The sequence below is a fragment of the Herpailurus yagouaroundi genome, unplaced genomic scaffold (genome assembly GCF_014898765.1).
Source record: "Herpailurus yagouaroundi ecotype Mexico unplaced genomic scaffold, PumYag 28, whole genome shotgun sequence".
In the NCBI taxonomy this organism is placed as follows: Eukaryota; Metazoa; Chordata; class Mammalia; order Carnivora; family Felidae; genus Herpailurus; species Herpailurus yagouaroundi.
Window position 1 is genome coordinate 162,146,304 of NW_024412376.1, and position 14,937 is coordinate 162,161,240.

The window sequence follows — 14,937 nt, forward strand, 5'->3', positions numbered from 1 at the left end:
GCTGCGTGGACACGTTGTCATGGCCAGGAGTGAGGAGAAGGTGCTTAGCCGTGACCGGGGCTGGGAGGGCTTCCGGAAGACATGGCTGCTGAGCGGGTCCTGGCAAAGAATGTTCCAGACAGGCCACAAAGTGGCGGAAGGAGCATGTGTGAGGCACAGAGGCGTGTCGTGGGGGTGGGTGGAGGTCCTTCTCAGTCAGGACAGATGGGAGGGGACAGTCTCGAGGTGGAGGGGCTTGTGGGCAGGGCCTCCACCGGGCAGAGTGAGTTCGGGTCCTGCTGGCTGGGGCAGGACAGCCAAGGCTCGAGTGCAGGAGAAGGTCGTCTTGGGGGATGGAGACCGGCATGAGGAGCCCACAGAGAGGTGCTGAGACTGAACTGATGCAGGACCTGGGGCCTGGGAGGGGCACACGACTCGAGAACAGGAGGGTGGCATCAGTGGGGCTCGGTGACAAGGTGAGACCTGTAGGCAGGTCCTCCATCCTGTGCTCTCACGTGGCCCGCCCCTCCCTCACTTCCCACCAGGGGAAATCAGGGAAAGCTTCCCGGAGGAGAGGGTATCTGAGCTGAGGCCCAAAGAACAAGGCTGGTCAAATGCAGAAAGGCCAAAAGAACGTTCTGGAGAGAGAAAAGAAGTAAAAGTACCCGTGTTTCTCCTGAGTGCCGGGATGTGTGAGGCAACTTGCTGTCTTTTGGCTCCCTGCTCAAGGGCCCTCTCTCTTCTGACAGCACGAATGCACCCCTCCCTGGTGCCCCTCAGGACTCCAGCTCGGCTTTCCTGTTACTGCTGTTTGCTGTTTTCAAAAGGACATTTGTGAGCCCCTTGCCAGAGGATACATATGGGGTGGGAAGGACCCCAGAACTGAATCCCGCGGGGCCATAATTATGAGGAGTGATCGCCAACAGAAAGGAGTGTAGTGGGGCAGGTGGGGAGGGGGGAGGTTATCTGGAAGGTAGGGAAGCGCACAGGGGCCAGGTCCTGCAGGGGAGAAGGGCGGTGGGCTGGCGGGGGTAGGACAGGGCCTGCTCTGGTGTGACGTCCTCCTGGGAGGAACCAGAAGCCTGTTTGAAACGGTGGTTCTGAACTGGCGACATTTGGCAGTATCTGGAGACATTTTCTTAAATTATTTTGATCATTGAGATATAATGGACACTGGCATTATATGTTGGTGTTATGTATGGCGTTATATTAGTCTCAGGTACAACATGGCAATTCAATATTTGTATGTAACATGAAGCGGTCCCCACAAAATAGGCCCAGCTGACATGTGCCCCTACACACTTACAACTTTTTCCCTGTGATGAGAACTTTTAAGTCTGTTCTTTCAACGGCTTTGGAATATACGCTACAGTATTGTTAACTGTAGTCATGTAGTCACAATGTGTCACACCCCCAGGACCTGTTTCTTTTGTAAGTGGAAGTTTGTACTTTCGCCCGCCTTCACCCGTGTGCTCGCCCCCCCCACCCCCACCTCTGGAAACCACCAGTCTGTTCCCTGTATCTGTGAGTTTGGTTTGGGGAGGGGTTTTTGTTTTGTGTTGTTTTTAGATTCTGCATGTAAGTGAGATCATACAGTGTTTGTATTTCTCTGATTTGTCTCACTTAGTGTGATGCCCTCAAGGTACATCCATGTTGTTGGGAATGGCAGGATTTCCCTCTTTTTGTAGCTGAATAATATTCCATTGTGTGTGTGTGTGTGTGTGCAAGTATACATGTGCATGTATGTAAGTATACATGTGTGTAAGTATACATGTACAGGTGCATGTGTGTAAGTATACATGTGTGAATACACGTGTAAGTGTACATGTGTGCATGTCTGTGTGTGTAAGTATACGTGTGTGCACGTGTCTGTGTATGTAAGTGTGTGTAAGTACATGTGTGCATGTATGTAAGTATACATGTGCGTGTGTGTAAGTATACATGTGCATGTATGTAAGTATACATGTGCGTGTGTGTGTGTGTGTGTAAGTATATGTGTGCAGGTGCATGTGTGTAAGTATATATGTGTGCATGTCTGTGTGTGTAAGTATATATGTGTGCTTGTGTCTGGGTAAGTATACGTGTGTGCATGTGTCTGTGTATGTAAGTGTATGTGCGTGTGTAAGTACACGTGTGTGTGTATTTCCATACACCTCCGCCCATCAGCGTACACTCAGGTTTGTCTCCACGTGTCGGCTCTTGTAAACGACGCTTGGAGGCCGCTCTGATGGTCCCTGGTGCTGAGCTCCTCCGGCATCTGGTGGGTAGAGGCCAGGGATGCCGCTAAATGCCCCACAATGCACAGGACCGTGCCTGCCACAGAGTTATCCAGCCCGAGGGGTCAGGAGTGCGGGTGTGGGAAGGGCGGGGTCGGGGCTCAGATCTACAAACGCAAACCGTGCCCCTCCCCCGGCAGGCACCAGGCGCTAGGCCTCAAGGTGTGTGCAGCAAGCGGAAAGAGGAGGTGCTAGGGACGGTGCTGAGATGGGAAGGCACAGGGGACAGGGAGGACCCGGAGTGGCCAGGCACGCTCTCCTGTCCACTCGGCCATCTGGGAGGGAGGGAAGGAGCAGCCAGGCAAGGAAAGGCTGGAAGTGTGTTCCTGGCAGAGGGAGCAGCATGGCCAGGTGCAGACAGCCGAGAAGCACAAGGGGTGTAGGAAAGATGAGCCACCGATCCGCTCGGGAGTGACGCAGCAGGGTGGGAGCTGAGGGAGGGCCGTGGGGCTGGTGCTGCGGCGTGGAGGACAGGTTTACGGGAGGAGCTCTACGGGACATGATGCAGCCAGACCAGGAAAGCCGTTAGTGGGCTATGGTCACAGGTCAGGAGAAGGTAGTAAGAACCAAAGCAGCTTGGCACTTTGAAAGCTGAGAACAGAGCTAAACTGATTGTTTTTGCTTTCGAGCGGCTCATCGCTGCAGTCAGCTTCTCCAGGAAGCAGGTGCTGAGGAGGAGCTAAGAGTGCGGAAGTTTCATTGGAGAGTAACACTGAGAAAGGGAGAGGGAGGAGGCAGGATAGAGCAGGAGAGCCTCAGACCAGGACACCCCCGGCTGAGTCTCTGCACACCCAGTGGGGAGCTCTGGAGCAACACTCGTGCGTTGAGGCATCCCCACCAGGTGAACACGGCTGTGCCCTTGCGTCCCCACCGTGCCCACTCATGGGCCGGGAGTCACTGTGGGAACAGCATCACCTGGGCTTCAAGGTTGAGTGCATATCCACAAAGCCAAGGGCAGGGGCAGGGTGGTGTCAGTTAACCGCGTGCTCACAGCTACGGTGGGGAGTCCTTTCCTGAAGGCGATGTGAGTGGTGCATCTCCGTGTCCGCCATGATACTCTCCCTCACTGGATACTCGTCCTCACCCAGTCACAGGAAACTTAGAGGAAGGGGTGTGGAACAAGTAGAAAGAAACTGTCTTTATGAGCACATATACAACAGGAAATTAAATTGATGCTTTAAAAGAAGAAGGAAAGCGCGGCTTTTAAGAAAGAAGACTTTTGTTCCAGGAAACTCTGTTAAGAGCTGAGCATTGAATTTCGCTGAGAGCTTCCTGGCAGCCAAGGGGAAAGGGGGGTGGTGGGGGAGAATAGGCTATAGATTTCTCTTTTATTTTACATGGAAAGCATGTATTTCAGGGAGGAGAGAGAAATATTTTCCTGCCCTCAAACTTCAGGATTACTTTATCACATGAGTGTTGCATTTTGAACTTTGAGGAAGTATTAGCAATACTGTAGTTAAGTGAATGACATGGAAATGTTATTCATTCAGCTACTTCTCCCGTTTATCCTTCATAAAAGCTAGCAAAAGTATTAAATCATAGCTTATTAAAGAAACATTCTGAAGCAGTTTTCAGTGTACTGTTGGAAATAACACCCCAGAGTCTCACGGGCTTGCTTTTTGTAGAATCTGGAGGAAGTTTTAACAGCCTTTTTGTTTTGTTTTGTGTTTTTGTTTGTGTGTGTGTGTGTGTGTTGGGGGTTTTGTTTTGCTACTTAAGAAGAGCAATTTCATATGCCCTGTGCTGTAGTGCAGTGTTTTTAAGGATGATGCCCACTGTGTCTGGAATGGACTGTCCACGGGAGCCGCCACCACGGCCACCTTTCTCTGGAGGAGGACAAATGTCAGAGCACTGAACATTTAAACCCGTGTTCTGAAAGCATCTGCTATTATCTGATTATTATGCTGTCAGGGGTCTAATCCATAAGCCCACCTTTATACATATATATGTGGAAGTTTGCACCATTAAAGGCTTAGTCAGAAATGGCAGGTTCGCTGAGGCTGGAAATTTGCAGTGTTCAGCCTGGAAAAGGCCCAAGTCACATGGGCAAGTTTGAATACTGGGAAGATTAGCCCTTTGAGAGTATTTCCACGCAAGGTTCCTGTGTCTCAGAGGGTCATATGGAAAGGGCCCTGGAGGTCATTTAGTTCAGTTCTCCTTCCAATGACAGAATCTCCTCCCAGAATCCTGGCCAAGAAGCAGGCAGTCTGACCATCTGAGTGCCTCCAATGAGGAGAGCACACAGGTCCAGGCAAACAGGAGGTGCTCAGTAAATACTTTTCAAAGGAATACGTCCTGTGTGTGAAGCTCTGAGCCCGGGTTTAGTGTATATACGTCATCCGGTTACTATAGCAGCCGTGTGAGGCAGGAATGCTTACAAACCACGGACAGATGCACTGTGGTAGCAGGGGATTTGAACCCAGGACCCCCAGGAGACCAGTGTTTCCTCCTGGCTCTTCTCCTAGCCAACCAGGTGACCTTGGGCAAGTCATTGCACATCTCTGGGCCTCTGTTTTCCTATTTTTTTTTTAAGTTTTTAAAAATTTTATTTAAAATTTATTTTTGAGAGAGGGGCAGAGCGCAAGCAGGGGAAGGGCAGAGAGAGAGGGAGACACAGAATCGGAGGCAGGCTCCAGGCTCCGAGCTGTCAGCACAGAGCCCGACGTGGGTCTCGAACTCACGAGCCACGAGATCATGATCTGAGTCGAAGTCAGGTGCTGACCTGACTGAGCCACCCAGGCGCCCCTGCTCTGTTTTTAAACAAAGGCTCGGGACTCCTCGGTTTCAAAGGCCCCTGCCAGCTCTGTCCCTGACAAGGCGTGTGTCTGGGTGGTGGGACCGTCCACTGCAAACATCCTAATCCCTCCTGAAAGTCTGTGATGGTCCCTGTGTGCAGCCTTCCGAACCTTCCTGGGCAAAGAGGATGTCTCCCGAGAGGTGGAGGAGGTCCTGGCAGAGAGCCGCTTGCAGAGGAACATCCACCTGGTCTCCGTGCTGGAGCTGCTGCAGAGTCCCTTCGTCCGCTGGCAGGTCATCACTGTGGTCGTCACCATGGCCAGCTACCAGCTCTGCGGTCTCAACGCGGTGAGCGTCCCTGCGCAAAGGGCGGTACCAGGGGGAGGTGACCGGGGGGGGGGGGTGTCAGGGCTCGGGCCTCGGTGCCTGGATCCGGTCCTGGCTCTGCCACCTGCACTGGCTCTGCGCCATCAGGCAGTCACGTGATCTGATCGAGCCTCAGTTTTGTCATCTGTAAAATGGGCTGATGTAATAACGAAAGAAAGAATCCATGCAAAGTGTTCAAAGCAGCAGCAACACAGTCACCCCTTAATAAACACCATTGTTTAATTTGGTGATCCCGAAAACTCGTGTTTCTTAGGAGAGTAGGAGTTAGGAAGCTGTAAGTGAGAGATGATTTAAATAAAAGTACTCTTGGCTGGGCTGGCTTCAACGTGCGACTTTGGTGTGAGAGGACCTCAGGCTTGAAAGGAAAACTTTCCTGGGGCCTGAGTTAACGTGGGCAGGGAGATCGGGCAGAGGCGGGCGGAATCTTCTATGAAGTTCCCCAAACCCACGGACAGACGCAGCTGGCCCCTTCCCTCCTGGTGGCTCCTGAGGGTAGAATCCAAGAATCCCAGGACCAGGGAACAGGCTTGGGATCGTTATCATTGCTGCTTCTGGAAAATAATGGGTTGTGTCGTGCAGTGGTGAGTTCCCCATTTACGAAGGTGTGCAAGCCAGCTGGCAGGGCAGTGTAGAGGTAGTCACATAGCTCAGGAGAAGTGTGGCGGGTCCAGAAGGAGGAAAAAGGGGCCCTTCTAAAGAGCCCCAGATAAAATAGCTCCATAAGCCCGGCATCCCCTAAAAGTCGGCATGGGAGTGTCTGGGTATGTAGGGGGAGGTGACATGAGATGAGAGGGAGGCGTCCCTGTCCAGAGAGGGCAAGGTGACAGCATGGAAAGTTACAACCACAGTGTTTTGCCTCATTTGAACCACGCTTGATTCTATTTTTGGAAACATTGGGATGAGCTGAAGTCGACTTGCAACTTACTTATTTTTACCTTTTCCCTTGGTCTGTTGAAAGCCAGCAAAGGAGGAGGTGCCCGGGGCAAACAGCATGGCCTTGGACACCGCCTGCTGTTTCCTGCACTTCGCAGCTCCAGGCTCAGAGCTACCCTCCCTGTTCTGAGAAGGTAGAGAGGGAGCGTCTCCGTTTCCTCAAGCTAACATTTGGAGTCGTAAAAGCCACATATGGAATCTGTATTCAATGAGGCATTTGGATCGAGAGCCATGACATTTCTAAACAGAATTCTCTCCTCTCCCGGGACATAAATTTCTGATTTGCGTTCCCTATAAAACTTCCTGTATAAATCCCACTAGGGTGTGTCTGTAAACCCTGCTGCACAGGCCTAGGATGGGGAAAAACCGTGTAGTCCGCTCTGGGGACCAGTGGTAGTGAGGTCTCAGCTCGGGGCGCCCCGCCCTCCTCATACTGATTGCCTTTCGTGTCTTTTTTTTATTGTCGCGAGCGCATTTGACACGAGATCTACCTCCTTAGCAAACGTCTAAGTGGGCACTGGAGTCTTGTTAACTGTGGGACGGGCTTTGCACAGCGCATCTCCAGAGCTCGTTCATCTTGCTTGACGGGAGCTCCGTACCGTTGATTATCAGCTGCCCGTTTCCTCCTCCCCCAGCCCCTGGCGACCACCACTCGCCCCGCTCTCTGCTCCTGTGAGTTTTTCTGTTTTAGACCCATCGTGTAAGTGGAAGCATGTGGTACCTGTCCTTCTGTGACCAGCCCACTTCCCTCGATGTAACGTCTACCAGGGTCACCCAGGTTGTTACAGGTTGCAGGATTTCCTTCTTTTCTTACTTTTATTTTTTATTTTTTTGAGGCTGGCTAATATCCGTCTGTGCGTACACGTACCACATTTCCTCTATCAGTTCATCCATCGACAAACACTTAGGATGTTTCCACGCCTCGGCTGTTGCGAATAGTGCTGCACTGGATGTGGAGTGCAGACATCTCTCCGAGATCCTGATTCCAATCCAGACCAAAACCCGGAAGTGGGATACTGACTCATGTGGCAGTTTGGTTTCTAATTCTTTGAGGACCCCCCATACTGTTTTCCATGGTGGCTGCACAAGTTTCCATTCCCACTGACAGTGTTCAAGGGCTCCAATTTTTCCACATCTTCACTGACACTTTTTTTTTTTAAATAATGGCCATCCTAACAGGTGCAAGATGATATCTTATTGTGGTTTTGATTTGCATTTCCCTGATGATGAGTGATGTAGAACATCTTTTCATGTGTCTGTTGGCCATCTGGAAGTCTTCTTTGGAGAAATGTCTGTTCAAGTCCTTTGCCCATTTTTAAGGGGGGGCTGTTTGGAGGTTTGGTGGGGGGTTAGTTTGGTTTGGCTTTGCTATTGAGATGTAGGGGTTCCTCATATATTTTGGAGATGAACCCCTTATCAGATACATGGTTTGCTAATATTTTATTCCATGCTGCAGATGGCCTTTCCACTCTGTCGATTTTTTTTTCTTTTCTGGGCAGAAGCTTTTTAGTCTGATATAGCCATTCTTGTTAATTTTTGCTTTTGGTGTCGTATCCAAAAAAGACCAATGCTATGAAGTTTTTCCACTACGCTTTCTTCTAAGACTTTCATAGTTCTTATGTTTAAATCCTTAATCCATTTTGAGTAAAGATAAGGGTCCAATTTCATTCTTTTGTCCGTGGGTATCCAATTTTTCCAACACCATTTGCCGAACTATCCTTTTCCCATTGAATGTTCTTGGCACCCTTGTCCAAGGTCAGTTGGGCATCAATGAGTTTGTCTCTGGGCTCTCTGTTCTGTCCCATTAGTTTGTGTGCCTGCCTTTATGCCAGTATCACACTGTTTTAACTACCGTCACTTTATAATATCTTTTGAAAAGAGGACATGGGATGCCTCCAATTTTGTTCTTTTTCAAGATTCTTTTGGCTCTTCATTGTCTTTTATGGTTTCATATGAATTTTAGGATTTTTTTTTCTATTTCTGGAAAATATGCCATTGGGATTTTGATGGGGATGGCATTGAAGGCATTGAATCTGTAGATCATTTTGGGTGGGGTGGCCATTTGGACAATATTAAATCTTCCAATCCATGAATGGAATATTTTTCCACTTATTTGTGTATTTAATTTCTTTCATAATGTTTTATAGTTTACAGTGTAAAAGTCTTTCATTTCCTTACTTAACTTTATTCCTAAGTATTTTTTGATGTTATCATAAATAGAATTTTTTTCATTTTTTTTTAACATTTATTTATTTTTGAGAGACAGAGAGAGACTGAGCACCAGCAGTGTAGAGGCAGAGAGAGAGAGGGAGACACAGAATCCAAAGCAGGCTCCAGGCTCTGAGCTGTCAGCACAGAGCCCGACTCGGGGCTCGAACTCACAAACCATGAGATCATGACCTGAGCTGAAGTCAGACGCTTAACCGACTGAGTCACCCAGGAGCCCCTAGAATTATTTTAATTTCCCTTTTGGATAATTCATTGTTAGTATATAAAAACATGACTGATTTTTGTATGTTCTGTATCCTGCAACTTTACTGAATTTGATTATTAGTTTTAACAATTTGTGCGTGTGTGTGTGTGTGTGTGTGTGTGTGCATGCACATGATCTTTGGGGTTTTCTACATATAAGATCATGTCATTTGCAAACAGTGATGCTTTTACTTCTTCCTTTCTGAATTGGGTGCCTTTTCTTTTTCTTGTCTAATTGCCCAGGCGAGGACCTCCAGTACAATGTTGAACAGAAGCGGCGAGAGCAGGCATCTTTGTCTCGTTCCTGATCTTAGAGGGAAGACTCTCAGTTCGATGAGTGTGGTGATATCATAATATGATGTCAGTGGAGTAGGACGTTAGCTCTGGGCTTCTCCAGTATGGCCTTTATTATGTTGAGATAATCTTCATCTATTTCTTGCTGTTTTAGGATTATTTCCAATCTTTACGTCAGAAGTAACACTTGTAGCTTGGCATGCTGAATTTGACATAGAGCAACATGCTCTGGCCCAGTATCCAGAGGCCTGACTTTCTGTCTCACTGTGGCCACAAACCTGCAGTGGGAAACCTAGGCCAGTCACTTCCCCTCACCCAGCCTCTGTCTGCTCAGCTGTAATAATAATAAAGCACACCTTCACTTAGGACTTAGCATGAGCCAGAAGTTGTCCCCATGGCAGTCCTGTGAGTTACACAGCACTGTTAGGCACAGAGACACTGGGAGACTTTCCCTCAGTCACATAGCTACAAATGGTAGAAAGGGGATTTGAGTCCCAGCCATTTGGGCACAAGGTTTGGCTGCTTAAGCCCTGAGCAGGGAAGGCCCCTAAGGCCCCCTTAGAGCATCCCCATATGGGACACTGGACTGTGTCCCCAGGTCATCCGTAGGCAGCCAGCGAGACAAGTCTTACCTCTTCTGTTTTACGTACAAAAGGACAAACACTGGTTAGCAGCAATCTCGCTGTCAGAGCCCAGCTGTCCTGGGCCCCGGTCCAGACTCTGCCCCTGCAGCTCTTGCCCCCAAATCCAAATATTGCATGAGGCCAAGAAAGAATGCTAACACAGATGAAAATCTTGAAATGCCCTTCACAGCTTGCTTTATTCCCTTCTTTTTGCCAGAAATTATTTGGGGGATGCGGTCTGTGGTTTAAGACATCACAAATACTGCTAGGTATGTCCCATTTATCACTTTATTCCAGCCCCAAATGTCCTGCAGGAAGTGGTGCCATCCCCATTTTGTAGAGGAGGAAACTGAGGTTTACAGAGGGCCAAGGACATGCTCAGGGTCACAATAGGAGGGGTGCCCGTGCTGTCAAACTCACACGTCCTGGTTCCGGGTCTTCTGCCCTAGAGCCCCTGCCCAGGCTTGGCCAGCCCATCTCCTAAGAGCCAGGCACCTGCACTAAACCAGCAGCTCTCAGCCTCAGCACCGAGCACACCGGGGGCTAGAAAATTCCTTGTCCTGGTGCAGGTGGCGGGGGAGCTGTCCTGGGTACTACAGAATGTTCTGCGGCATCCCTGGCCTCTGCCCATTAGATGACAACCTACCCCACCAGTTGTGACAACCAAAAATGTCTTCAGATGTTGCCAAATGTCCCCTGGGGTAAAATTGCCCCCAGTGGAGAATTACTGGGTTAAACCAACGTTACAAATTGCTCAGTACATTTTTGCTAACAGAATCAATGAATAGATTCCACAAAGCTTAGAAATCAGGCAAAAGTTGGATTTAACATTTAATTGTTTCTAAATTCCTTTTCAGCACTGGATTCTTTTTTCCTCCTTCTCACAATGGCTTTCAAATTCCCTCCTCTAAAATTAGACTTAAATCCTTCATTTTATGCAGCTGCCTTCTTCCTGAACAGTTTGTTGCATGAAAACCAGACTTGTGTGTGAATGTTCAGTCTCTCACCAGCAAGGAGCCTCCTGGTTACAGACTCCCTTCCCTTCCCTGGGGTGGTCACAGCAGCTCCTACACCCACAGCTGTCCCTCCCCTCCCCGTGACTGTCCTCGTGAGGGAAGGCCACCTTTCATGGCCCCTGTGTCTCCAGCACCCAGAACTGCCCATGGCACATGGGAGGCACCTGAACACTGGGAGAGAGGGGGGAGAGGTGAGAAGAACAGGGGCAGGGAGGGGGCTGCTTCCATCAAATGCTTGGGTTGAGAATTGGACCGATGCCATTGTCACACCTGCTGCAGGAAAACCAGTTTTCTTGAGACTTCCTGAATGTTCTGGAATACCCAGGATTATAGTATCCTTATCGACACCTGGGGTTGCCCTTCCTTCCTCTGGACTCCTTCCCTCTTGAACAGAGGAAGCCAATCATACCGACTCATCTGGGCCTCAGTTTCCTATTATGAAAACGGGGGATATTAATGCTCAGTCTGCAGAGCTTCTGTGGGGGGTGATAGGAAGTTATGTACGTGGAACATGTCACAGATGGTAACCGTTGAGCTTACGTTCCATCTCCCCTCCCCTTGCCCTTATCAGCAAGACTGTTTCTAACGCCGTGTTCTTCCCTCTCTCGATGCCACTCTTTTGCAAACTTGGCTGCTCCCACCATGCGGTCTTGGCTGGGAAACAAGGCGCTGGAGCTTGTTAGAAATGGACGCAAAACAAGAGTGGAGAGGCTCAGGGCGCAGGCTGCAAATAAGTCTGGTGATGCCCATTCTGGACCCTCGGCAGCGTTTCACGGCCTCCCGGGTTTGTCCACTCGGCGGGTGCCCAAGCGTCACAGCATTCCCGGGCAGCTGTGTGTCCCTCGGGCCTGTCACCTGTACAACTGCTGTGTAACGCCTCCCTTTGCTGCTACACCAGATTTGTGAGGGCAAGGACACGTGTGTGCTGTTCCCCTGTGTGGTGCACCTGCCGTGCCTGACAGAGCACCAGACGTCCCCTCCATAAAGAACCAAATGGCAGGGAGGCAAGGCTGGGAGGGTGGAGGGAGGGAGGAAGAAGGCCTTAGACATGATGCCTTCCCCCGGGGGAGCCCGGAGCCCTCTGCTGGTCTATCTCCTTTGTCGACCCATCGTCAGGAACGCTGCAGGCCAAATCCTGTCTTGCACAAAACTTCTAATCACAGGTTGAGAAGCATTGTAAATAGCTTTTGTTTTTGAAGTTTCTTCCCAAATAACGTCCTAATTCAAATTAGAAGGATTGAATGTTCTGTTACCTCCGTAACTGAGACCCTTCACTGAAAGGATTTGCGATGTCCCCAGATGGGGAGAATGCTGCACGGAGGCCCTTTGCGTGGCTGCCCCAGCGTTCTGGTCAAGAGCACATGTCCTGGAGTCCGTGGTGTTCAACCCCCAGCTCTGAACTTGCAGGCTAAGGGGAAAGTTGCCACGACTGCTCCGTGCCTCAGTTTCCCCAGCTGTAAAGTGCCGCCCCCCCCCCCAATGATGGCATGAAGATGGACGAAAGGATGTCTATAAAGTTCTCAGCACAGAGCTGCCCTGCCCTGAGACCCCAGGCGCCTGGGTTCCAGCCCACACCCCCACCTCCCAGCCCTGGAACCCAGATTAGAAGCTTAACCCCTCTGCCCTTGGTCACTGAGATGTGACTGGGGACATGACTCAAAGGCGGTATCAGCTGGTTGAGGGCTGGGTCAGGGTGGGGTTATGTTTTTACCTGTAAAGGAAGGAGCAAGATAGGAAATCCAACACTCTTAGAAAAGCTTTTAAAAGCTAGCATGTTCTGGCCACCCTTAAAATTTGTGTCCTTATTTCGTATCTTTCTGGATTTCCAAATAGAAAGAGTGAAGGGATTGGGAGGAAGCCCCTCCTTGCTGAGTGCTGGAGGCGCCCCATCAGGTCATCCAGCGATGCTCATCAGGGTGTGAAGTGGCCCAGGAGAGGCGGGGGAGTCACTTGTTCATTCCTGCACATCCATGGTCAGGTCCAAGGGGCCCTGATGGCAACGAGGGGTGACACTTGAACTCTGGATGCACCAGCTCTGCGAAGACTGGGGTCTGGGCTCTAGAATTGTCTGGAGAGCAGGGGGTCTGCTTCTCTTTGCTGCAGAGCATGTTGTTATCTTTTCCCAGGACGCACCTGCTCCCTTCCAGCCCCCGATGGAACCCCCACCCCATTCCACCTCAGGAAGGCAAGCAGAGGCAGCAGAGAGCAGGAAAGGATTGGAAGGACCTGAGCCCACATCCCAGCTCTGCCACTCTTGGCCGTGTAGCCCTCACTGGGCCGAGCCTCACTTTCCTCATCTGTTAAATGGGGGCAAGACACCTACCCCACTGGGTTCTGTGAGGATGGAATTAGGACACGTAGATGATAGATTTGGGGGTACAATATATGAGCCTTTTCTCCCCTCTGAAATTCAGAGCAGGTTAGAGAGATTGGCACAGGAATCGGATAGATGGGGATCACAATGTCTCCTCTACTCCTGGTGGAACAGGATTAGAGGTTGTGACCCCAGAAGTTGCCATGAATTCTGCATTCCCAGATTCAAGGCCCAAGAGGAAGAGGAAGCAACCCCAGCCCCAACTCCACGGGGTCCCTCCCTGCATGGACAGAGCAGAGGGGACACAAGCTTCCTGCGGGTGTACAGAGAGCCCAGCAGGGGCGCATGTGAGCACATGAGTGTTTCTTTCCAAGGGCCCTTCGTTCCTTATGTGATTCCTTGTCCTTTGGGCTGAGAGACAGTCGTGTTCCTGAATGGGAGTAGGAAATGAAGGGAAAGGAGGTCCCTGCCCTACAGTAGGTCCAGCACTGGTGCCATCCCTGGGAGCTAGTGTTCAATAAACGACGAGATCTTTGTCTTCTATCCTTCAGCGTAGATCCCGTGCGTCACCATTGGTGCAGACAACCTGTGTGTTGACAGCTCTCTTTCTCTCTTGGACCTCTGCTCCCACCTTTGCGCCTTCTCTCTCTGAACTCCGTCCTATAAGGACCCTCATGATCCATTTCCAGCTCACCTAGATAATCCAGGATAACTTCCCCTTGTCAGGACCCCTAAACTTAGCCACATCTTCAGAGCTCCTGTGCCAGGTAGTGTAACATATTCACAGGCTCCTGGGACTGGGACACAGACGTGTTTGGGGGAGCCACTGTTTGGTGACCACCCCCTGCAAGCACGTGTTGAGCCCACACTCTGCCAGAATCGCCGTGTTCCGGGCAAAGGCAAATCAGGTGGTTTCTTGTTCCTGAAGGGTTAGCCAGAGAGATGGGTTAAAACGCCTCTCTCAGGAGGAGGCCAGCTGCAGGAGGGCCCTGGGCATATATGGGATTCCGGGGAAAATGATGGCTAGAGGAGGCATTTCCAGTTAGCCAGCTGCGCTAACAGCCCAGCGAAGCCCGTGCAGCAGGAAGGACTGTGGGGCAGGAAGGGAACAGGCCTGGGTCTGCACTCTGCTCTGGTGTGACGGGCCGTGTGTGGTCTCTCTGACCACACTGTCACCTGCACGAGCTGTTGAGAGAGTTGAACGTGATTATGGTGCTATGCTTTGTCTCTAACACGTAGTGTCGGGAGTTGAGGAGGAGGACTTTGGGGCATCCGAGGCAGGCAGTCAGGAGGCCTGTGCCCCCCTCTCCAGGCTGCGAAGCAGACCCTGAAGTACTTCCTCCCCAAGCCATGCACACGACTGTGACATGTTTCTTCACCAAAGAACAGTGGTGTCTCAGGAGAGACCTGGAAATCTTCTGGAATGATACCCACCGTTTGTTGTACACCAGCTCTAGAAAAGACGCTTTACTTCATCACTTTACAGCTTGTTTGCAACCACCCTGAAAGCCAGATCTGTTTTCCCTTCTTTAGTCACTTGCCTACAGACCCACAGTTCACCAGGGGCCGCGCTGGGGTCAGATCCGGTACGCAGGCCTCCAGATTGCTGTCCTTCCAGTCCTTTTCTGGGGGAGGAGACAGTCGGCCACCTGAGAACCTGACTATGTCAAGGATGAGGTCAACACAAAGCACCCTCTGCGGGAGGGTTTGCTGTGGGACACGCTCCACCTTTCCTGGTACTTCTGGGTCGTCCGACGCCCTCAAACTGCCTGATCAGATAAACCTCAGTGCAGGAAGATAAACCTCAGAGGCCGTTACCTTCCTGCTCTGGAAGGTGATTCAGGGGGAGCGCAATGGCTTTGGGAGCCAGCACTAAGATGCGCAGACCTCACACCACCCCCACCCCC

General features: G+C 50.6%; 1 protein-coding gene across 4 annotated transcripts in view; it reads left to right on the top strand.

The window, feature by feature from the left end:
- The window catches only part of SLC2A9 (solute carrier family 2 member 9), a 258,417-nt gene that overhangs the window by 167,132 nt on the left and 76,348 nt on the right, over positions 1–14,937 (top strand). For all 4 annotated transcript variants that reach the window (XM_040487873.1, XM_040487869.1, XM_040487879.1 and 1 more), the window contains one exon: positions 5,152–5,339. In XM_040487873.1, the coding sequence (XP_040343807.1) occupies positions 5,152–5,339 (188 nt within the window). The remainder of the gene's footprint in view (positions 1–5,151; positions 5,340–14,937) is intronic.